Source organism: Pelodiscus sinensis, chromosome 1 (assembly GCF_052426305.1).
Source record: "Pelodiscus sinensis isolate ZL-2025 chromosome 1, ASM5242630v1, whole genome shotgun sequence".
In the NCBI taxonomy this organism is placed as follows: Eukaryota; Metazoa; Chordata; order Testudines; family Trionychidae; genus Pelodiscus; species Pelodiscus sinensis.
The window spans coordinates 135,213,862-135,237,382 of NC_143052.1; the positions used below are offsets into that span (position 1 = coordinate 135,213,862).

A 23,521-nucleotide genomic window follows, 5' to 3' on the forward strand; every position below is an offset into this window, starting at 1 on the left:
AGAGGGAAGGGGGGAGGGATGGCTCAGTGGTTTTAGCAGTGGCCTACTAAACCCAGGGTTATGAGTTCAATCCTTGTGGAGGCCATTTGGGGCAAAAATTGGTCAGGGATGGTACTTGGTCCTGCTGTGAAGGCAGGGGACTGAACTTGATGACCTTTCAAGGTCCCTTCCAGTTCTAGGAGATAGGCAATCTCCATTAATTTAATTTATTTAAAGTGGATTCTGCAGTTCCAGACTCCAAGCAAGTCTTGTTCTGAGTCTCAGGTTCTTGTTTCTCCTCCCCTAGGAGGACAGATTCACTGGAGCAGGAAACCAGCCCAACCTCCCACTGACTACAGCTGGTCCCAGCCCACGTCTGTGGATGTCGAGTTGACATCCTATGTATTGCTGGCTCTGCTCACTAAAGAAAAAGTGACCAAGGAAGAGAGAGCTTCTGCCACTGGCATTGTGGCATGGCTGGCCAGGCAACAGAATGCCTATGGGGGTTTTGCTTCCACCCAGGTAACAAACAGTTTCTCAGAGCGAGACACCAGGTCTATTCAGGGAGAGCTACAGCTTGTGATCTCCCCTGGGGCTGAATCTCCATGCTAGATTCCTACTATGCTCAGAAGCTGAGTGTGAACCCAGCTTTTGGTGCCCTGAGGAACAGATCCCTCTGTACTGTGAGGCTGGGATTGGTGATGTCTTGGTGAAAGGATCCTGTTGTTCTTGAGGGTGGGCAGCAGGGAATCCCTGTGCAAGTGCCCCGAGGAGCAGATCTGCAGCCGTGACATCGCTGTCTTTCCTTTCCTAGGACACTGTAGTTGCCCTCCAAGCTCTTGCTAGATATGGAGCAGTGACATTCGTCAAATCTGGAAATGTCTCTGTGACTGTGAAATCAGACAAGAACTTCCAGCAGTCCTTCCACGTGGCGCCCGCCAACCGACTGGTGCTGCAGAAGCAGCCTCTCCCTGACATTCCTGGAAACTACACCATCCAGGCAGCTGGCACAGGCTGTGTGTATGTGCAGGTAAGTGATGGCTTTTGTCAGAGAGGCCCGCAGGAGGTCCTGGAAGTGGGCACTGCCTGGCTGGAGTCACTAAGGAATGGGACATGCAGCCTTTCATTGGCTGTAGCTGAGCCTCCAGCTGGAGGGACTGTGCAATGATGGATAGATCCTCCTTTTGCAAGTGCTTGCTCGTGTCCAGTCCACACTAGGTGTATGTGCTCGCCATGTGCACCCATGCTGGAAGTTTTCCCCTTCGCAGTGCCCATAGGGGAATGCTCCTGAAGACCCCTGGAGTGGCGCCTCCATGGTGCTGTAGAAGAGGCGCAGTGCGTGCTCCTCCAAACCGGGCTCCTTCTTGCCACCTGTTCTGATGCTGGAACATTCTGTGTGAGCTTGTTCGTGTCGTTTGGCTGAAAGGCCCCTTTTCCCTCTTTCACTTCATGCAAATAGTTCTCGTAAGTTAGAGTTAGTAGTTGGTCCCAGGTGGGATGTTTGCCTGGAATCTGGCCATGCCTCAGTCTGGTGGGTTTAAGCTCTGGGACCGCTTTGTGTCCTGTGTCCATCAGCGACCCACACAGCAGCTGCTTGTGGTGTCTGGGTGATGTACACATCAGTGACTGGCGTTCCATTTTGTAAATTGTTCAAACCCAGCACTAAAAGGGAGCTAGGCATCCATCTTTGGCTCCGGCACTGGAGCACCTTTCCGACTCGGTGCCGAGCATCGCGGCATCAGTGTGAGCATCCAGCCAGCACGCGTCCCCCTCACAGTCTTCACTGAAAAAGGCTAAAGATTTGCAAGGGGCAGATCTCCCACGTCCCATAAGAGACAGAGCTGAGGAAAGTCATGATCCTTTTGGGGAAAGTCAACTCCTCTGCCGAGGTCCCAGGCACTGGCTCAGGCTGAGTGGTCTGGCCTAGCCCCATCCAGGCCTGTGACAGTGGCGGGGGCTCTGGCTGCATAGAGGTGCTGGCCACACAGGAGGCTCTGCAGACAGGCAGGATATCCTGGTCTTACTGGTGCCACCCATTTTGGCTTTACTGGTTTCCTGCTTGAAGGGGAAGCTTTGGTTCTTTCAGCACTGTTCCCAGTCCAAGCGAATGTCCCGCCACCACTCACATCAGTGGAGCCAACAACCCTCAGACGTGGGGAAACAGGCCTACAAGATCTATTTTACTGGACCTGGATTCCCGCCAGTCTGGGCCAGAACGGGTGTCACCAGTGCTGTGGCACTGGTGTGTGGAGGCACACACCTATCACAAGGACTGCAGTGCCAACCTTTCCTTTCAGCCTGGCCGCCGTGCTGGTTGTGAAATGTTCTGGGGATGGAAACCACTGCTCTTGCTCCATGGCCATCTGTCTCCATGGCTGTCCTCCTGAACAGGGTGGTGGGTCAGATTTCAGAGGTACTCCAGTTCCCAGTCCTAGCCCAGATCACAGTGCCAATCACACAGTTGGGCCATAGATCACCAGGCCTCCATCACTGATCCCACTCCTAATGCTTATCACTGGCTGCCTGTGCTAGAGGCTCCTCACGATCTGACCACTCAACTTCAAGCAATGTAATTGGCACTGTTCAATACAGTCATTGCCAAATGGGCTTTTGGTCCCCTCTATGTCAAGTTCAGAGTGGTGGTCACTGACACCAGGCCAGGTCTTGGTGTAACATCAGAGTCTTGGGTACCACAGGCCCATCAGGGCCAATGGCCTCCAGCCTGGTACTCCTGGCTCCCGTGGGGTTTTTCACAGCCAACCCAGCACTTTCAGTTGGTGGCAGGGGTAGCAGAAGGCCCACTGGCACTGGCATCATGGCCTCTAATGGTAGGGGAAGATCATGCCATGGTGCATGGGGCCATAGAGCATGGCAGGCGGAACCCCCCAGGGAATGTGGAGCTTCCTCTGGTACCGATTTTCATCCTCTTCATCCCCAGTGATTTTGGCCCCACTGCACCCGGTGTCACCAAAGGATGCAAATGCCCAGCAAGAACTGCTGCATTGGGTAGCAGCAAATCTGGGGCTCTAGGAAGAGGAGTTGGAGGAGCCCACAGACACCCTGTTCAATGTCCTCTGTTCCTCAGCACCCGCACAAGTAGCGCCACTCCTTCACAAAGGGGTTCTGAGGCTCACATAGCCTTGCAGCAGACATCTGCCTCCCTGGCGCCCAAATCTAAGAGCTGAGCAGAAGTACTTTGTTCCTGCTAAAGGTTATAAATACCTCTACAACCATCCTTCCCCCAAATCCCTGGCTGTTGAAGCCGTTAATCAAAAGGTGAGGCACAGGCAACCTGGAATTATTTGGGCATAAGGTTTATTCATCATCCAGTTTACAGCTCACAGGGATGAACCACCAAGCCAACCTTGGCCCAGTGTACCATGCGAGGCAGACTGGCCAAGCTCAAAGTGGTCCTCCTGGACTCTTTGGAAAAGGAGTTTGGGGCATCCTCGATTAGCATGCTGCTGCAGAAAGAGCTGCCCTCCAGGCAGCTTCAGCCATGGCCAACTCAGTGCCCTGAACGATGGCCTCTACCATCTCAATGCAGCAAGCGGCCTGGCTGCTCCTTTCTGGCCTGCCCTCTGAGGCTCAGCAGTCTCTGCCGGATCCCCTCTTTGATGGGGAGGTGCCGCTTGCAGAGCAAACTGTCAGTAAGTTGCATGGCTTTGGACAACGGCCTCTCTCCATCGCACTCGCTGGTGCCAGACGTCCTAAAGCTCCTGTAACACCCCCCCCATGATCAAGGTCTTCCACATTCCTCCAAGAAAGTGCCTCTCACTGCCATTTCTGCTTTCTATGCAGGGGCAGATGGTGTTCTCCCACGAGATATCTGGCTGGTTCCCAGAGAGTTTAGGGCAGGTGTATCCACAAATAAGGGAGCTAGTCCCACTGTGGGACTTTAACCTGATCCTCTCCAGGCTCACCGCACTACCCTTCGAGCTGTGTGGCTCCTGCTCCCTGTCCCACCTATCCTAGACAGTGACATTTCTTGTGGCAATAACACCAGTGAGGCGTGACTCAGAGCTCAAGGTGCTGACCTCGGACCTGCTGTACGCTGTCTTTTTATCAAGGATAAAGTGCAACTACAGCCTCCCACGGCCTTCCTGCCAAAGGTCATGCCCTTCTTTCACCTGGGCCAAGATAGTTTCCTGCCCATGTTCTGCCTCCAGCCTCACAGGACAGTGGAGGAGAGATGTCTGCATGCACTTGACGTGCGGCAAGCTTTAGCCTTCTACTTAGAGCATACCCAGGTCTTTGGCAAGTTGCCACAGCTTTTAGTCGCCAATGTGGACTACATGAGAGGCCTGCTGGTCTCAGCGCAGTGGATCACGCAGTGGATCACTGCATGTACATGCACCTGCTACGGGCTGGCTCACATATCTCTGCCTCAGATCATCCAAGCCCATTCCACCAGGCATCCTCAGCATCTTTCCTGGTGCATGTGCCTGTCCTGGACATCTGCAGAACTGCAACCCGGCCCTGGGTCTACACATCCATGTCCCACTATGACATCGCTCAGCAGGACAGGATGATGTGTCTCAGTCAACATGGCCATGTACTCCTATCCACCTCCATGGGTATTGCATGTAGTCCCCTAATGTGGAATGGACTCGAGTAAGCGCTCGAAGACAATTTCCATAACTAGTGCGCGTTGAGAAGTGTAGTCCATGTCCAGTCCACATCCTGCCATCCTTCCCCCCGGGTGGAGTTTAGGCAAGACGGAACTTAAGGTGAGGGGCACACCATGGAGGAGCTACTCTGAAGGTTGTTAGGAGTGTTCCCCAATTGTACTGCCAAGGGAAAAATTTCCAGCATTGGTGCACGTGGCAGTGCATGCTCATGTGGTGTGGAATGGACATGAGTACCACCTCTCGAAGAGCACTAGTTATGAACCTCTAGCGCACCAGGTCAGGGGAGTATGTGCCAGCACTGGCTAGCTCAGGGCCCATTTGGAGGAAGAGCACTAGCAATGACGCAGGCTCATGCCAACTTGTTTGACACTATTCATCGGGTACTTTTGTGTCTCCCATCAGACAGTTCTGAGGTATAACGTGCCTCCTCCAAAGAATGCAGAGACCTTCACCTTGAGCGTGAAAACAGGAGAAAGCAAGTGTGAGATGCAAACACGCCCCCGCTTCCTGTCTCTCCTCATCAGTGTCAGGTGAGAGTGGGGAGCTAGAGAGAGGAAGGGAATAGAGGGGGAGGTGAAAAGGCAGCATGCTGGGGTAAAGGGAAGAGTTACAGTGGAGGACTCCACCTACATGACTTCTTGCCTTTCACCTCCAGTTATATTGGGAGCCGTGGCACCTCCAACATGGTCATTATCAAAGTGAAGATGCTGTCTGGATTCTACCCAGTCCGGGGCACGGACTACTTTGTAAGTCACTTCCCTTAACCATTGGCTCATTCTCCATGGTGAGTAGCTACATGTGTTACATGGAAGCCATCTCAGACAACAGCTGGACAGCATAGACAGTGATCCCCTGCAGCTGCTTACCATTGGCTTTGTCACTGGTGAAAGAGTCAGTTCCTGGGAGTACTTTCTGATGCTCCCTGACACCGTGAATCTTTAAACCCATGATCTTATGGCTTGTTTCACAATCACTGAGTGGGTCAGTGAAACTCCTTGGGAAGGAACTGGGCTATTGGATGAGATTCAGACCAAGTGCTGTGGGGGAAGGGCACTTTTCATATCCCTTGCTCCCCTAGATGTTTTCCATGGGAGAGTGGGCTGGGTGTGGGAGTGAGACTCTAACACTGCTGTTCTCTGTCTCCAGCTCCAGCAGCAGCCATTTGTGAGGAGAGTGGAGATTGGCGGGGAAGATCTCACCATCTACTTGGACCAGGTTAGTGCCTGAACAGGGCAGTAGCTTGGTAGCTTCCACACAGACTCCCATACACATTGTTACTGGTAGGTACCATGCCAGCAGGTGTGAGAGCTGGGCCCCGTGAACCCAACTTAGTGTTCAAGTGTCCCAGGCAGATGACATGTGTGCTCACACTGGAGGGTGTGATCTGATCTCAGACAAGGCTGCTGTCTTCCTGTGCATCGCTGAGACACCTCCCATTCCTTCAGCTCACCAGATCAGACACCCAGCTCATTCTGTTCCCAGGACTGGCAGCTAAGGAGCAGGAGGAATGACTGTACTAGCTGCATCCAGCCTCAGACTCCAGCAAAGTTCACTCTCCTAAATCATCTCTTCGTACGCTAATCTGAGACAGCTCCATCATGGTGTCCAGGCCACTTGACAGCTTCCTACTGTATCAGCAGCTGATTGTCCTGCCCGTTGCTGGTGTCCCCCAGCCACTGGGATTTCACCCCTTCCCTCCATTTTTGGTGTAGAACTTCATTCTCCCAGCATTTCCCAGCCCCAGCTAGTCAGCCAGTCACATGCCGGAGCCAATCTCCGCTCACAAGCGGACTTGGAGACTTAGCCATCACAGCCACATGCTGGACTGCTCTCCACCTCCATAGTGCCAGGAACTTTCTCTTCTTTCTCACTTAGCTCTGTGAGACTGATTGTTATCACTAACCCTAATGTGCTCTCAAGGGTCCAGCCCCCTCCTTTGCCAGGGACAGGATTGACCTCCCCAGGACCAGGGGTCAGTAGTCTGGCAGAACACTATGACTACATGCCATCTCTGTGACAATAGGTCCCCAAATGTCCCCTGTCGAGACCATGCTGCCCATGTTGGCCATCATGGCTCTTGGGAGAGCTGAGACTGAAGGGCTGGTGGCTAGAGGAAGGAAAGGATTTGTCAGGGAGGCAGGGAATCTGCTCCATTCTGACCGCAGTGGGTCAGCACGTGGGCGCTGATGCCACAGTGGTGACTGTGGCAAACAAAATCCTTTCATGGCCCTCCCTGTCACCTGATCCCAGAAGACATAGCTGCGCTGAGTTCCGAGCTGCCTCCTCTTTTGCTCTGCTCTGCGCACACGCACACGCGCGCGCACACACACATACACACACACCTCGGTGTGGCAGTGTGGGGCCTGTCCATCCAGCTCTGAAGACTCATTCTTGCTTTGCTGAGAAGACAGAGTGAGACCATGAGAACCTGCAAGGCCAAGAGTCACACATGCAGGAGAAGCAAGTAGCGCCTTTCCCACTATGTCAGAACCGACTCAGTATCTCTCTCTCTGGGACACTAGAAGGCACTGAGAGAGCCCTGTGCCTTCCCTTGTGAAACTGGTTCTTTGCCACTTTCATCTGGTCTAAGCTGGTGGGGAAATGCTTAGCTCACCACAGAGCCTCCTTCAGAGAAGGTTTATCACTCTAACACATGCAGTAGTCCAGCTCATCTTCAAAATGTCACACACCGTGCATGAAGCTAGCCAAACATTCCTCAGGCAGTGATGGCGCCCAACACAGCAAGCCTGGGAGGAACTGAAGAGTCTGTTACATTGGCCATGTCTTAGCTATAGGAATTATTTCAAAGTTCTAATTCTGACATGACCTGGTCTTGTCCCCATAAGCGCTTTGTTGTATCAAGATCCTTCATTTGTTCAGGAAGTGACTGTCTTAGCCATCATGGCTAACTGAACTGATGTGTATAATGAAGAGAGCTAGAAAAAAAGAGCCTTTTCAACAATAACCCCATGCCTTTGGAACACCCTCCTACTGGCATCAGGGAAAACTCTTTCTTCAGATCATGCTAGAAGACTCACTTTTCCAGGAAAACATCCCTGAAAGAATCAAAGCTAATAATAAGATTAGCAAGAGGCTCCAACTTAGTAGGAATGACTAGATCAAAAAGCAGGACAGAGAATGTTCCTGTCACTTCTGGAGAGATCCCACTGTTTCTACAGTCCTCGCTCAGAGCTTCCATACATGTCACTAGTTATCTATGAATGTTGTTAGATATCACAGATACACGTTCTAAAACTCCTGAGTTAAGATCTTACCACTGCCTCCGGAGTCAGTTCTGCCCACATCTAAGCAAACATACACCCCTGACATGCAGCAGTTTCTGCTCACGTGTTGCTGGTAATGTAACAGCAGGGGGCACTCCAGGTGCATCAATAGAAATTCATTGGCAAAAGTTCTGTGGGGAGCCCAGGACTGGAATAGCAGGGGGCTGCAGGAAAAGGCCAGGACCGCCAACGAGGAGGAGAGGAAGGCAGGGACCAAAGGGGGAAATTGCCTGGGGCCTGGTGGTTTCAAAGGCAATGGACTCCAGACAGCAATGGGGACAGGGGGGAGGGAGCACAGGTGGCACAGAAGACTGGCCGATTGCCCCATCTCTTCCACCTGAAGTCCTACTTCTTCTGGGAGGATGGAGCCACCTCCCCATCTTGCTCAGGGACCCTAGAAGCTGGACAGGTGGTTCTGGACAGGACTGAGGGGCACAGGCAGGGCTGTGTGGGGAGCCCAGGGCTGGAATAGCAGGGGGCTGCAGGGCAGGACTGAGGGACACTGGCAGGGCTGTGTGGGGAGCCCAGGGCTGGAATAGCAGGGGGCTGCAGGGCAGGACTGAGGGACACTGGCAGGGCTGTGAGGGAAGCCCAGGGCTGGAATAGGAGGGGGCTGCAGGGCAGGACTGAGGGAGGGGCACTGGCAGGGCTGTGAGGGGAGCTCAGGGCTGGATTAGAAGGGAGCTGCAGGGCAGGGCTGAGGGGCACTGGCAGGGCTGTGTGGGGAGCCCAGGGCTGGAATAGCAGGGGCAGAGATGTCAACTTTCTAAGAGAAAAATATGGAATGTTCTTGGCCTGCTAACTCCTCCAAGGCCCTGCCCCTGCTTGCTCCATTCTCCCCCCGCCACCTCTGTCACTTGCTCTTTCCCACCCTCACTTTCACTGAGCTGAGGCAGAGAGGTTGGAGTGCGGGAGGAGGTCTGGGATGTGGACTCTGGCTGGGTGGTGCTTACCTTAGGTGGCTCGTGGAAGTGGCTGGCATGTCTGGCTCCTGGGCAGAGGGGCTGCCACACCTCCCATTGCCTGCAGTTCCCAGCCAATAGTACTTGTGGAGCTGACACTTGGGGGAAGGGGATTAAGCCTAGGAGCTGCAGGGGCTTGCTGGCTGCTTAAGAGAGCTGCACAGAGCCAGGGCAGGTACGGAGTCTGCCTTAGCCCTACTGCACCACCCACCAGATTTTTAGTGGCCCAATCAGCAGTGCTGACCTGAGCCACCAAGGTCCCTTTTGGATTGAGCATTTGAACTGAAAATTGGGTGCCTGGTACCCTAAGTGAGGGTGTGTGTGCTGCCAGGCAGGACTGAGGGGCATTGGCAGTGTTTGGTTGGAGGGGAGGGGGCTCCACAGTGCTAGTCCAAACCAGACCTTGTCTCTTTCATTCAGTTTTTTTTCTCTTTCTCTTTCTCAGCTGAATAAGGAGACTCAGACATACTCCTTCACCATGAGCCAAGACATTCTAGTGAAGGATCTGAAGCCAGCAGTGGTTAAAGTTTATGATTACTACCAGCCAGGTGGGTTAGGATATGATGTGTGTCAAATTCTGGCAGTTTTGCCAAAGAAATGTTGACTGCAGATTTCAGGTGGTTTCATGGCCTTTTGAATTTCAGATTTCTTGTAGATAGTCTACAGAAGAGAAGAGTGAGGGGGGATTTGATAGCAGTCTTCAACTTCCTGAAGGGAGGTTCCAAAGAGGATGGAGAGAAGCTGTTCTCAATGGTGGAAGATGGCAGAACAAGGAGCAATAGTCTCATGTTGCAGTGGGGGAGGTCTAGGTTGGATATTAGGAAAAACTGTTTCACTAGACAGGTGGTGAAGCACTGGAATGGGTTACCTAGGGAGGTGGTGGAATCTCCATCCCTAGAGGTTTCTATCCTGGCTGGGAGGATTTAGTTGGGGCTGGTCCTGATTTAAGCAAGGAATTGGACTAGATGACCTCCTGAGGTCTCTTCCAACCCAAATCTTCTATGATACTTTCCCAAAAATTGGGTGGAGGGGGAGAGGTGGGAAATATAAATCTCCTTCTACTTGAAAGGGATTTCTTTCCATTGTGAAAAGGATCCCCTTCAGGGCAAAAGTATTCAAAAAATCACAATGTATTTCTCATCAGAAAGGGTCCTATTTTATTGGGTGACAAAATACAAGAAGTGTCATATGAAGTCATTTAACCTCTACTGTGAATATTTCATGCACTTCTAGAGATTGATTTATTTGTTCCAAATGAACTGTAGTGGCCCCTGAAAATAAGATCATCTTGTCAGCAAAATTCTTCCTCTTCCTACATTCCCCCATGGAATTCCCCTCCAAAATACGAATAAAATAAATGTACACTGTTGAAGGCTTGGATGTAAAATTGCCAGGGGCAGGTTTTCTGTTATAAAAATGCCACTGCTTTAAACTCCTGTATGTCACAACTGAGCAGCACTAAAAGTGGGAGCTCCCTAATACTGGAAAGGGAGATACACAGCTTCTCAATGGAACCCAATGTGCCCTTTGCTGTAGGAGGTCCTGAGATCTAATAGGAAAATTAGTTCATGTTTGGTTGTTCGTTTCTCTCTGTCTCTGTCTCTCTGTCTGTAGCATGGAGAGAAAATTCCACTCAGGGTAATTAAGACCCTTAGATGTAAAGGCAGAAGGATACAAACGATAGACCCAGCCACCCTTTTGAAAATTCTGAGGTTTTAAACATAGACTTTCTGATGTTTGGCACATAAACAATGCCTCAGAGACCATCTCATCTGAAGAAGTGGGGTTTGCCCACTTCTAGATACTAGATGGATGGATTTAATAAACATGAAAAATAACAAATAGTCTTGCAGCACCTTAGACTAACAAAACATGTAGATTGTATCATGAGCTTTCGTGGACACAACCCACTTCTTCAGATGAATGGAGTTAAAGGATCCAGGGGACAAATAAATAGCAGAGAAAGAGAGAGAATGGGGCGAGAAAGGGAAGGAAAAAATATAAATATTGCCAATTAAACTGTCCACAGTAAATGAGGCCAATACAGTTGGTTCTAAGTACTCTAACTACCCTGTGCTTGGCTTTTTATTTCATTAGGGTGCGGAATGTAGCGGTCTATCCAGTTAAGGTCTTTGTTTAAACCTCTATCGCAGGCATCAAACTTGTAAATGAAATGAAGTTCTATAGCTTCTCTCTCCAGTTGGTTTTTGAAATTGACTTGTTATAATATTGTCACCTTTAGATCCGTTAGTGATTGTTAATGAATTAGTGAGTTCAATATTTGTTAGTCTCTAAGGCTATGTCTAGACTGCAGAGCTTTTTGAAAAGCTCTGCCATGTCCAAGGAACATGTCCGCTTTTTTGGAAGTTTCCAAAAAAGCAGATGTGTTCTTTCAGCATCTCTGTATTCCGCTCAGTAAGAGGATTAAAGGATGTTCCAAAAGAGGAGTTTTTCTTAAATTTGGCCCCATGTAGCTGGGCCAAATTTTGGAAAAGCCTCTTTTGGGGAAAAAAGTGGAAAAAGATATGCAAATTGCGGTTTGCAATTTGCATATCTTTTCTCAACTTTTCTCAGCAGGCCAGACATACCCTAAGGTGCCACAGAACTACTAGTTTTTTAAAGTTATGGACCAACACGGCTGCCCCTCTGACACTCACAGGGATGTTAGGGATAAAGCTTTCATTAGCAGTCTTTTGAGACAACCTACTTGATGCGTCCATCCCAAATTCATGCTAATACTGTCCATGTGATCAAGAGGTTTCAATTCGCTTATATTAATTTTAAACTGTTAAGTCTCCTCCCTTTTGTTTCTTGCTTTGGTTGGAAAGTTCAGCCAACCAAATCATGGCTGAAACTGTAACCCTCCCCCAAGTCTCAGAAGGCTGTCTGGGGATTGGGCTACTCTTCATTTCTCCCTGCTTATGTCTTGCGCTGAAAGTAACGGTCTGTTTCTTCTGTTACAGATGAGCAGGCAACAGTGGAATACACAGACCCCTGCCAGTGAGGTGAGCAGGGGGCATGGCTCTCATGGAGTACTATGAACTGTCATGGTGCAACTAAAGCAAGCATAGACATGAGGTGGACAAAAATGAAATACTTCCCTTTGTCAGAGGTGATCCCAATTCTGGGCGGGTGGTGTGTATGTGTGTGTGCTGTGCTGCAGGAAGCAGTAAGGGTCTCTGTCAAGTGGTCCTTTCCCATCTGAGTCACTGCTGACCTGTGCCCCCCAGTGTGTGCTAGAAGTGCTGTGGGTGACTCGGTAGGGGTGCTCTCCCCTCTGATTTAGAACATGCCCTCAATGCTCCAGTGTAGGGGCACTGTGCTACAGGGAGGCCATGGCAGATGTAGTAGAAGGTTTTCTCTCCCTACGAGTCACCTATCCCGATGCCCCAGCGTGATGCTAAGGGCTGTTGTGCTGCTGGAAGTGCTGTCTGTGGGATAAAATAGGATAACTGACTGGCTGTGGTCAACAAAAGATCCCATCATACTACTTACAAGAACAAACAACTTCTTTCCTTTCTTAATATGTTGTGTGGTGTTATTTAACACCTGTCATAATCCACCGCAGGAGTGGCTGCATTCAGCCAGACTTTGTAAATTGCTCTGAGACCTTTCAGAATGAAAGGCACCAGGGATATGTATGTAAATTTGCTTCCTCTTCCTTCAGGTGACCGACACATTGTCCCTGGCATGGTTCACAGGAATTCCTGGTTTGTCTGCAGCACTTAGCTTCTGCGCTAAGGGAGAAGACTCTCTCTATCAACTCTGCTCACATGCTGCTCCAGAATGCATCAATTCTCAACTGCTCCTCTAGCCAGTAAGGGGGTGAGGAAGGAAGAAATTATAGGGTGAACACAGGCAACCTCCATTCCTCACTGTATGAAAAGTAGCACAAGGGCTGACAGCCAAGCAGAAGGCAATCTCAAGGGAATTCAGAAGGGAGCCTGGGGTGGTATCGAGTCAGGTGTCCTCATTATCATTCTCCTAGAGAGGGCTGAGAGGCTACACAGATGCAAAGCAAGGGAGAATTCAGGGCAGTGAATATTTGAGTATTGGGTTGATGGAGCTAGTTGTGGGGCTAGGAAATACCACAGAGAATTATGCTGAACTGGGTGCAGGGTTAGTTTGCTAGAAGAGGTCAATCTCTCAACATGGGGCAATGTTCATATGATATATTTCCATACTGAGCTAACAATAAATTGCCATTTTGGGTGTTTTTTGGCATCTCTGTCTGGGACCTATCCCGATCCTGCTGTTCTTGAGTGGGCAGCTACTTACGGGATGCATCTGTGGTCACTTGTTTACCCCATTGTCTGCAGTCTTTGTACAGCCTTGCTGCCTCCCTAAGTGGCTGAGATTCAATAACGAAGTATGTGGCTGTGAGCATTGGGAATGTGTCTGCAGTGAGAGTAGGCATCCTGGTCTAACCAAACCCTGGTCCAGGCTGTCCTGTCCTCCATGTAAAGTCCAGGGCTGCCTGTTCTGTGGCTATTCCACAGTCCTGTTCAGGGATGTAGAGTGGGCTTCTCAGCAGGACATGGCTGGGCTGGCTAAATTGCAGCAGAGGAATCCTCGTGTGGGGTGGTATTGCTTCTCTGGAGTCTGCTGAGAACCAGATGTGACTTCTGGTGTTCTCAGTTGGGCTAGTGGTACCAAGAGGGCAGACTCTTCCTCAGTGCTGTTGCTCATTTCTATACTGCACCCCATCACCATGGTATCTGGGTGCCTTGTGGCTCTATCAGGTCCTGGGTCAGAAAGTGCCAAAACTGCGGCAGCTGTGAAAGAAAACATAATTTCTTTTTCCGGTACCTTCCATCTGAGGGTTTCTGAGCAATTTACAGACTTAACTAACAAAACCTCCCACCCCCCACATTGGGAAGCAAATGAGGCCCTAGCCCAGAGGCTGGAGTGATGAGAGATACTCCTGTCTTCAGAAGGCTTGGTTGCCATGCAGGCCTAAACAGCACAATGGAGCCAGTTCCTGCTGGGAGTTGGACACCTCCTGAAGGCTGGATATTACTGCTGCTGAGGCAAGGCTGGGAGACTTGACAAAGGGTCATCTCCTACCTCTGAAGTGGGAGGGGGTATTGGCAAAAGGTGAAGGGCAGAAATACTATGAAGTGGCCACGGGGTGATGGGAATTGTCCCCAGGTTGAAAAGCTGAGGCCTGCAATGGTAGTAAGAGGATGTGCAACTGTCCCTGGGATGCTGAGGCCCACGGGGAGATAGGAATGAGGGAAAGTAGCCCTCCCTATGCCTGTTTTGGGGTTTCCCCCCCCTGCTGCTTCTCTCCCCCTTTTTTTCCTTGTTCTTCATCTTCTGGGCCTTCTACCTAGAAGGAGCAAGAAGATTGCCTGTTGTTCTGTAGTGCCTTTAAGCAAGCAAGAGCGCAGCTGGATGGGAGAGTTCAGATGTACCACAGGAGCCTGACAGATTTGCCTTTTGCTTCCTGATGAGTGGATCCATGGCTTGGCTTGTCAAGGCTGATTCTATGAAATATCAAACATTAGAGAAACGTCTGGAACTGCCCATTATTCAGTAAAACCCCTCGTAGCTTTGCATATTATAGGTAACTCCACAGATTCCTGTACAGATACCCAGAGATTATGCAGATTATTGGGTACATTACCTATTACCACACCTGGTTAGGCTGCCAGTAAATATCCCTTTGTGCTAGGTCCATTCAGTCCCATAAGTGCCAGGAGGTGGCAGAGTTCCAGGTGGGTGCACTGTGACTACAGCAGATACTGCGTGGTGTTGATTCCAATTCGCCTGGAGAACCCAGAATTGAGCAGATAGTGGATCATGTCCTCACAGATGAACTGCTGTGTAATGGAGCCACAGGCTGGTATGCACAATGCCACTGGGTGCAAATGCTATTTGCTCTAGCAAGTGCCTGTGCTCAGTACACTAAGCAGTCCAAATGAAAACAGAAACCCTTTTGATGAATTTTAAAAAAGAGGATAAATGTTGAGCTTGGAGAGAAGAGAAACGGGTTTCTTTAAGGCAACAAAAGCTAGAGCTCCAATCAAGTTTGCTACTCTTCAGCTTATACCTTGGTCTGGGACAGGGCTGAGCAATAATTTTTGATGGGGGGGGGGGGGATGGGAGGAAGAGCACTCCAAGAATTTCGAAAGTGGTTGAGGGCTGCACTCTTCCATATCAATGGAGGGAGTTTGGGGTCTGGGATGGAGTTTGGGTACAGAAGGGAGCTTGTAGTAAGAGATTGGGGGGCAGGAGAGGGTGTGGGGTCTGGGAGGGAGTTGAGTGAAGGAGGCAATTGTGACCTGAGTTAGGGGACTAGGGTGCAGAGGTTTGGATTGTGACCTTGGGCAAGAGGGGATTGTGACCTGGGGCAGGGAATTAGGGTGCAGGAGGAAGTGGAGGGGTTTGGGTCATGTCCTGGGGCAGGGGATTAGGATGCAGGATCTGGGAGAGGATATGGGGACAGAGGGTTTGGGTTATGTGGGGTAGGAGGGTAAAAGGATCTAGCTGGGAGACTTACCTGCTTAACTACCAGCCAGCAGCCTTCCCAAGCAGACTCCCTGCCTGCCCTGTCCCACCCCACCCCTGCACTGGCTGCAGGGGCCATGTGATTTTTTTAATAGCTGCAAGCCTAAGGGGAGATGCTTTGCAAGATGCCTGTTGACAACAGGCAGCTCCCATTGGCTAGAAACTGGCCAATTGCATTGTGCTGGGGGTGGGAGCAGTGTGTGTTTCAAACAGAGCCTAGCATCAGATGCTTTTTTCAGTAGCATGTGAGGGGCAGGCAGGCAGTCTGCCTGAGACTCCCCACTGTGACCGTGGGCCAGATCTGAATGCTTGGTAGGATGGATTCAGCCCACAGAGGGTATTTTGCCTAGGCCTGGTCTGGGCAGTTAATCTCTCTTCAACTGCTGAGCATTTTTGCTCTAGTGTGGCCAGGTGTCTACCAAATTCGTCCCCTCCCGCACAGCAGAGGGAAGGGATTGCATGTGGGAGGTCTGAGGAAGGGAGGATGAGAGAGAAGGGACATGATTTCTTTTCACACCTTCCCTGGGAGAGAATCACCTTCATCCTTCCTCATCTACCTCTTCATGTTTCTTGGGGGCTGTATAATGCAGCTCTTCTGGATTCCATCCCCAGGCAACCGGCAAGCTGGCTTTTCTTTAACAACTTTTAGCCTTTTGCTGCTCAATGACCCAGGCCTAGTCTCCACCAGTGGTGACTTGTGCCCCTCAGTTCTGGCTGCTGAGGAACTGTCCCTTGTTTCCTCCTGTGAGTGCTGGCCTGTGGGATAAAGTTGGCAGCTATCACACGATTTAGTCTAGGGACGTGATGGCTCAGGGATTTTTGGAGAATGGGGTATGGAGCCTTTCACCCAGGGTCCAGGCAAACTCCTCACAGCAGCAACTAAACAGTTTCCCTTTCTTACCACAGTTCTCTTGATGTTGTGGCTTTGCGGGTCTTGATCAAATTCCTAGTGGTTCAAGCATGCTTTTTGTTGGGCGTCCTAAGGAAAGAAACCAATGTGGCATGAGCTCCATGGGCTGGACTCCTATCTCAGATGAAAAAAAGCATTGCAACAAGCATTGTCTTGCAATTGTAACACCTGTGCATCTCCTTGTCTCAACACACATCGGCCACCTCAGATACTTTTGTTGGTTTTAGTGCCTAGGTCCAGGTCTTCAACTCAGATCTGGTTGAACTGGCACCACGTACAATGGTCTCTTCCTGAGTGCTGATGGGAAGCCACAATGGTTGCCTCTGCCCCACGTCAGCTGGTTCTCCTAAGACCCAAGTCTATGAGAGTTACTGCTCTGGATCAAGGAGCGGCAGGGGGAGAATGCCCCTGGATAAACGAAGAAGAAAAGGGCAGTGAACAGACTTGGGAGTAGAGCCTGGTTCAGTCTGTTCACCTTGTGTGCTTTCCTTGGTAAAGGGTGTTAGCTGTGTAGAAACCCCTGCTCCTAGCTGTCACTTGTTTGATTGATCCGCACATGTGGCTTTTCCAGAACCACAGCTCTTACATGGCATGTAGCCTAGCGCTCTCAATCATGTCAGCTGAGCCCCACTATCCTTGTGCCACTTGCTTGGCCTGTGAGCAGGAACTTTGCTTCTCCATCAACTTCTGGACCTAGTTCTGGTTCCTCCTCATTAATTCCAGAGTTTAGTCCAAGGTACAATGTTCAGATTTGGATGTAGGTCTTCAGCATCCGCAAGTTCGGGGTGTGTGTCAGATCCTGTGTCTCTGAGTTAGCTTTTAATGCCAGTGGCACAGGCTGGATCTAAACCTGAACTTCCACAGAGCCTGCAGCGGTGTAGGCTCTGACCCTTGTGGCCCACTATATGGAGGCTTGGTTCAGAGATTCCTTCAGTTGTTGAGCTGTGGGTCAGAATTTCTTCAATCAGCAATTTCAGGGTCTGGGAATCTCAAATGGGAATGGGGATTCCCCCCCCCCCCCCAAGCTGTACTCCAGCCACAGCGGGGAGGCCCTAAGGAGCAGGTTTTCTCTTTCTCATGTTCTTGGATTTCTAGTCCTGGGCAGTGCAGCGGCAGCTGCGCAAATCAGAAAGTGATGTGTTGGGCAGGGGTGGAGTCACACCAATGGGAAAAAGAGTAATTGGCGGCAAAGGTTCAGCTTTAAAGTTTGGGTATTCATGTCCAAGCTTTGGACAAAGATCCCAGGGAGAGGACGGCTGGTTTTTGAACTGGCTTTGAGTTTCTGGGTGAAGGTTTTCAAACTTTACCTGAGCTAGGCAGAACTTTTGGGGCTTCTTTGTCTGGGATTTGGGTGGGATCCTCAGTTCTAGTTGGAGGGTTCAGAGTGTTGCCTGATTTTCAGGGAGATGAATAATATGGTTTAGATAATGCGGGTTATAAGATGGCCAGTTCATCTGATCAGAAGACAATAAAGTTCTGGGCCCATGAAAGCCACCAGCATGGATCTGTCAGAAACCAATAAGCTATGGCTGACGACTGCCAGCTCTCAGCACAGGTGTCAGGGCTGTGAACAGAGAGAGCCTGGGCCTGCAGCTGAGAGAGCTCTCTGACCTGCTAGTGCCTGCTCCTGCTGCTTTGTTTTCCCAGCCTCTTCTCCAGCCTTTCCTTGGCTTGCTGAGCCAGTGCGCTCAATGCCAGCCATGTCCAGCTGGAGGAGCTCCACTGCAATCAGGGACTGACTGACAGGACTGACTGATCTCCGTGGAGCTGGACTGTCAGGCCTGCGTGGAGCCCAGCCAGTGCTGCTTCTTTCCTTGTAGGAATGAATGTTTGAATGTAGCAAATTCCTTCCTTGTGAAAGTTGCTGGATCAACAGTTGTGAGGAGTGAAGAGCTCTGAGCAGCCCTGATAAAATAAAATGGTGGTTAAACTGGAGCTGCACTGTCTCCCAGGGAACATTTCCCCGAAACCTCCTCTGCGGCGACAGTAGTGCTGGAGCCCAGTCAAATACCACAGAGTCCTGGTCCATGATTTCCCCCTTTCTTTTCATTTTTTTCAGACTCAAGAAAATTCCCCATTTAAAATGAACAAAAATAATCAGACCCCTCAAACATTCACCAAGAAATAGCTACGGGGGCAGGGAGCATTAGCTTCACATCAGTCTAGCCCTGCAATCCAACAGAGATCCTGTGGTTATCACCTGCCTGCCCAGTGCCCAGCCGCTTATAGGTGGGGCTGTCGGGGGATCACTTGTCCTTGCTGGACACAGGGACAGCTCAGGAATCCTGCTGAGCTGGGGTATGGCCAGCTGCTGGGAGCACGACTTCCATCCGATCTCCTCCTCCCTGTGTGCTGGAACAGAGGAGAGGAACAGGTCCCCTAGGAGCCAGTTGGGGAGAAGTCTGACTCTCAGCTGATAAACTGCCATCTTAGATATGCAGCATAAAAGGCCCAACGTACAGGAGGCAGAGATGATTTTCAGCTAGTTTGGGCTACACAAACTGAGTCAGGTGCTGGGGACCAGAGAAACACCTACTGTGTTTGTAAATGAGTAGGGCTGTGCTCAGGGCTGGACCGAGCCATTCCGGCGCCCTGGGCACACAGTTTAATTGAGCCCCAGGTTGGGGAAGGGTCCCGCAGTCGTGGGGGGAGGGCCACTGCTGGCCAGCGCTGCAGGGTTTAACGCGGCCCCCACTTCGGGCGGCCACAGCAGGGTGGCTGCTAGGGGCCTCTGCAGTCCGCGATCTGGGAGCCGGGCACGCTGCACCTGAAGGCAGCTATAAGGGGCGCCCTGAGTATCTGCACGGCTCGCCCATGTCTTAATCCGGCCTTGGCTGTGCTTAGTCAGGGACCAGTGGCGAGGTCAAGGACTAAATTGGTCGTGTGTACTCAGTGCCTCTCTTCTCAGGGGCGGATATAGGGCAGGGCGAGCGGGGCGGCCGCCCCAGACCTCGCGTTTCAAGAAGCCCCACGCATGTGCCGTGGCAAAGGGGGGCCCCGTGAAATTGTGCTGCCCTGGGCCCTGTAAAATGGTCATCTGCCCCTGTCTCTTCGTGCCATTGGAGAATGCCTGTTGAGGGATGTCTGTGAGGGATCGATAGATGAATGGGAGGCTTGTACCAGTGCTGTCTCTAGCAGTCATGGAGAGATGCTGCAGAGGGACATCTGCATAGGTCTAATTACCAGAATGTGGGGGTATGGGTCCTGCAGCTATTATAAACTCGCTGTGGAGTCTAGTTTAAAGTATGTGAACATGTCACAGCTTGAGGAAAATACCATATTAAAGAAAATCAATAATGTACCCCAGTCTGGTTCTTAAAACTGATTTGCTTTATTTTCCACTTTTATATTAGATGCAACAAGGGTGTTCAGGGAGGCAGGAAGAGCCTGTTGGTTTCCTCTTTGACAAAGTTAGCAAGCTCATTCACAGAGAGGGAAGTGGGGCAGGAAGGAGTGGCAGGTATTGGAGGTCAGCAAGATAGTGGGAGAGAAGGGCAAAGGAAATAAGGGTGGACAAGTTCCACGTGGCATGATAAGGCCATTGTGATGGGGCGCTTGCCCTGCACTGGGATGGAAAGGGTTGAAACAGCCATGAGAGAGGGCTGATGTTGGGAGACTCAGAGCCCAAAAGGACTGTATAAAGAGCTGATTGTCCAGGAGGAGCTCATTCTCACTCCAACTCTGGAGCTCTGCAACACAGGGTACCTTAGGGCGGTGCTGGGGAAAGGCAGGGTAAGCAAGGGAAGGTTGGACCTGAATATACCCTAGAGATGTAAGCAACTAATCAAGTCACTGCTGGACTATTTGCTCCCCCCACCCCGCTGTAGCAAAAGCAGCAAGGGGGGGGGGGCAGGGTGAGCAGGAGCTGGTGCTGGGGAGCCAGCTTAAAAGCCGGTTCCCCCCAGCACCATCTAACAGAAGACAAGGGCAGGGGAGGCAGACAGCGGCCTGGGACTCAGAACGAGCTGGGACTGCTCAGTCCCGGCTCGTACTGGGCTCCCCGCTGCGGCTTTGCCTTTTAAATGTAGTAAGATTCTCGGGGCTCTTGCTATATTTAAAAAGCAGAGCCAGAGCAGTCCTGGAGCCAGTGCGAGCTGGCGCTGCTCAGTCTCAGCTCCTACCACCCCCAGGAGCTAACCTCTAATCGACTAATCATGTAGTTGATGGAAATTCCATTGACTGCTCGATTAGCTTATTAGCCTCTACTTAACATCCCTAATAGACCCCAGGCTGAGGCCCAGTGACTGGGCCCAGGGAGGCACTAGGGCTGCAGAGGAGCAGCCAGGGCGGGAACAGGCAGGAGGTCCAACCTCCCTCCCCCTTGCCAATGATGAAGTGTCATTTTAAACTGCAGTTTGCCCCTGAGAGAAGGGGCTAGATAATGAATGGTTGTGGGTCACTAAGGCAAGGTGGGCCTAGGGGTAATGGGATTCCTCAAGAGAGGAAGACCCTGGATGTGGGCAATGCCAGGAGGGCAGAATGACCAGCAGGGGGTGCTCCAGGAGCGAGTCCCAACCTGTTAAGGATTGTGAGAGAGAATTAACTTTGCCTTGCTTGGTTAATGACTTTTGCGCTACACTTTCAAACTCTCAGGCATTTGTTTAGTTCCTAAAGTACAGTAATAATTTGCCTTTCTCAAGCATCGTCCATCTGAAGATCTCAAGCACTTCACAAATCCATTGCCCTTGGTGGGTGGATAACTCAGTGTTGTTATACCCACTTTATCCAGAGAGGAAACTGAAGCTAATAGAGATGCAAACTGGTTTGCCAATATCCCCAGACAGAACTTGGATCATGAATGGATGCCCTTCATATTTACATACGACTTTAACTTTGAATCTCCTTTTCTTCTGCCCTTTCATTTTTAAATGAAAATGTTCCTTTCAGAGTTTGTGTATTTATTTTGCTCACATGGTAGATAGGGATTTGCAGCCTCCACTCGCCAGGACTGCCTATCCAGCAGCGTTCACAGGGAAAAATTCTGCTACACTCAGCAGCAGAAAGGAATGACACAGCCATGAGTCACAGGCATCCTTGCTTATCTCCAGCTCTGAGCCGCTGGCCACAGTGAGAGCTTAGGCTACATTTACAGGAAAGAGTGAGGTCAACCCAAATATGTCACTCAGGGTTGTGAAAATTCTCCCCTCAGAGCCGTATAATTCAGTCAACCTAATCTCCAGGGTAGACAGCTCGAGGCTGACAGGAGAATTCTTCTGTTGACCTAGCTACTGTTCTCAGGGAGATGGATACCTCTGCTTCTGGGAGAACCTCTCCTGCTAGCACTGGCAGTGGCTTCACTGAAGTGCTCATTGGGGTTGGTGTAATTCAGTCAGTCATTGACTTTGCTGGATTCCTTCCAGATTCACACTGCTGTACCCAGGATCTGTATGTAGTCACTGGCTCAGAACGCGGGGGAGAGACTGATGGGAGGACACAGCTGGGCAAACAAAGCAGCAGGAGCAGGGATGGGCAGGTAGGTCAGTGAGCTCTGGCAAGTGCATGCCCAGCCTCGCTCCCAGCTAGTACTCACACCTGTGCTGGCATTGGTGCTCCTCATGAGCGGTCATTTATTAGCCATGCTGGGAATTCTTGGAGGAGTGCCCCTGGGGGTGCTCTGCTTTAAGTGTCGGTGCGTCTGTGTGCTAGAGATCAGGCATGGTAGGTAGCAGCATAGTAACTATCTCACGGTGCCACTGGTGCCTCTTGTAGCACACTCATTGCCCCATCCTCAGCTGCAGACAGAGCCCAGTGGCTGTGCTGCCGCTTCAACGTTTTCTAGAAAAGAATACAGTTCATATCAGGGTGGGGAACTTCTTTTGGGTCAGGGCCAGTGACCTATAGAAAAATCACTGAAGTGGCCACCGACTGAGAAGAAAAAAGGCGCTTCCCACATTCCCCTCGCACACGAGAGCCTATACTCTGTGGTGGGGCCAAAAACGAGGGGTTCAGTGTGTGGGAGGGGGCTGCCAGGTAGTGGGCTTGGGGTGTGGGGTCTAGGCAGGAGGGAGCGTGCAGGAGTGAACTGGGGTTGAGGGGAAGTGGGGGGGGGGAGTGCAGGAGCAGTCTCAGGACTGGGTGGTATGGGATGTTGGTAGGGTGCAGGAGTGGGTTAGAGGAGGGGGGCCTCCTACCACAGCTCCCTGGGGATACCCATGGCTCTGTGTCCCCCACTGCTCCCGGGCACCACACCCCTGCTGCTCCCATTGCCCATGATTTTGGTCAGTCGGAGTGGGGAGGGGAAAAGCCTCCAGGCAGTGCTATCTGTGCCAGTGTGGGAGGGGAGAGCTGCACTTTCTCCCCCTGCGGGCCAAGCCCAAGGGTAAGATCTGGCTCTGGCCTGCAAGCGGGGGCGGGGGAGAGGGCCATGGGGCTCGAGTGTCAGTGCAGGTTCCCCAATGCTAGGGGGAGCCTCAAGTTTTGAGGGTCAGATCCAGATCTTAGGTTTCCCCCCCCTGGTTTGCACAGTCATTTTAGTATATTAGATTTTTTATAGTTTACTTAAATTGTACTGTAGTCCCCTTACTAAAGGGGCCTCTGTTTTATTCTGAAAAGACCCTGTGTGCTACAATCCAGACTACAATTCCCATGAGCCCTTGGGAAAAAACAGGAAAGAAGGACTCTGGTACGAGAGAGGAGGCTCGCTCCATGTGCTTGAAGAAAGAGGCCTCGCAGTCTGGGACTCTGCCTTGGAGTTTGGAACCAGAGGGGGAGCCAGGCTGCTGCCAAGGACATTGACCCAGTGCAGGGGCTGTTGGATGCAGCTACTGGATGCCTGTTGGAACTGGGAGTTAGCAGGCTGCTTCCTATTGGCACAGCACAAGGCAGTAAGTTTGGGCCTTGCTGGAAGAGTGCTGCCTGGGACAGAGCTGCTGTTTAGCCTGGACCAAACCCTCACTACAGCTGCAACATCAGCGCGCCAACGCAAGCAAGTGTCTGGGACTGAGTCTAAGGGTGTGCACACTCTGGGGTGGGGTCACTGTTGTCTAGCTATATAAGCATCAATTATTATGTGTTTTGTTAATGCTATTCATTGCTAATCTGTTAATCTAAGTCCTTTCAGGACCACTTTTGAGACTGGCAGGTTCTCTGGACATTTCCCTGGTGGAATTACCAGAGACTCAGCATAAACTGATGGACACACCACAGACATCCCCATCAGCTTTGTAAATTAACTCCACCATCATAGACTTGGCAAAAGTAATATGGCAGATTCCAGGCACTCTTCCTCCCTTTCCAAATGTG

General features: G+C 51.0%; 1 protein-coding gene across 1 annotated transcript in view; it reads left to right on the forward strand.

Annotated features, from left to right (window-relative positions):
- Positions 1 to 13,072, forward strand: part of A2ML1 (alpha-2-macroglobulin like 1) — a 50,760-nt gene extending 37,688 nt beyond the window's left edge. The window contains exons 29-36 of the mRNA XM_006119937.4: positions 287 to 501; positions 794 to 1,009; positions 5,013 to 5,140; positions 5,266 to 5,356; positions 5,757 to 5,825; positions 9,302 to 9,404; positions 11,820 to 11,861; positions 12,524 to 13,072. Coding sequence (XP_006119999.3) covers positions 287 to 501; positions 794 to 1,009; positions 5,013 to 5,140; positions 5,266 to 5,356; positions 5,757 to 5,825; positions 9,302 to 9,404; positions 11,820 to 11,860 — 863 coding nt within the window. The 3' untranslated portion in view covers position 11,861; positions 12,524 to 13,072. The remainder of the gene's footprint in view (positions 1 to 286; positions 502 to 793; positions 1,010 to 5,012; positions 5,141 to 5,265; positions 5,357 to 5,756; positions 5,826 to 9,301; positions 9,405 to 11,819; positions 11,862 to 12,523) is intronic.
- The last annotated feature ends 10,449 nt before the right edge of the window (positions 13,073 to 23,521 follow it).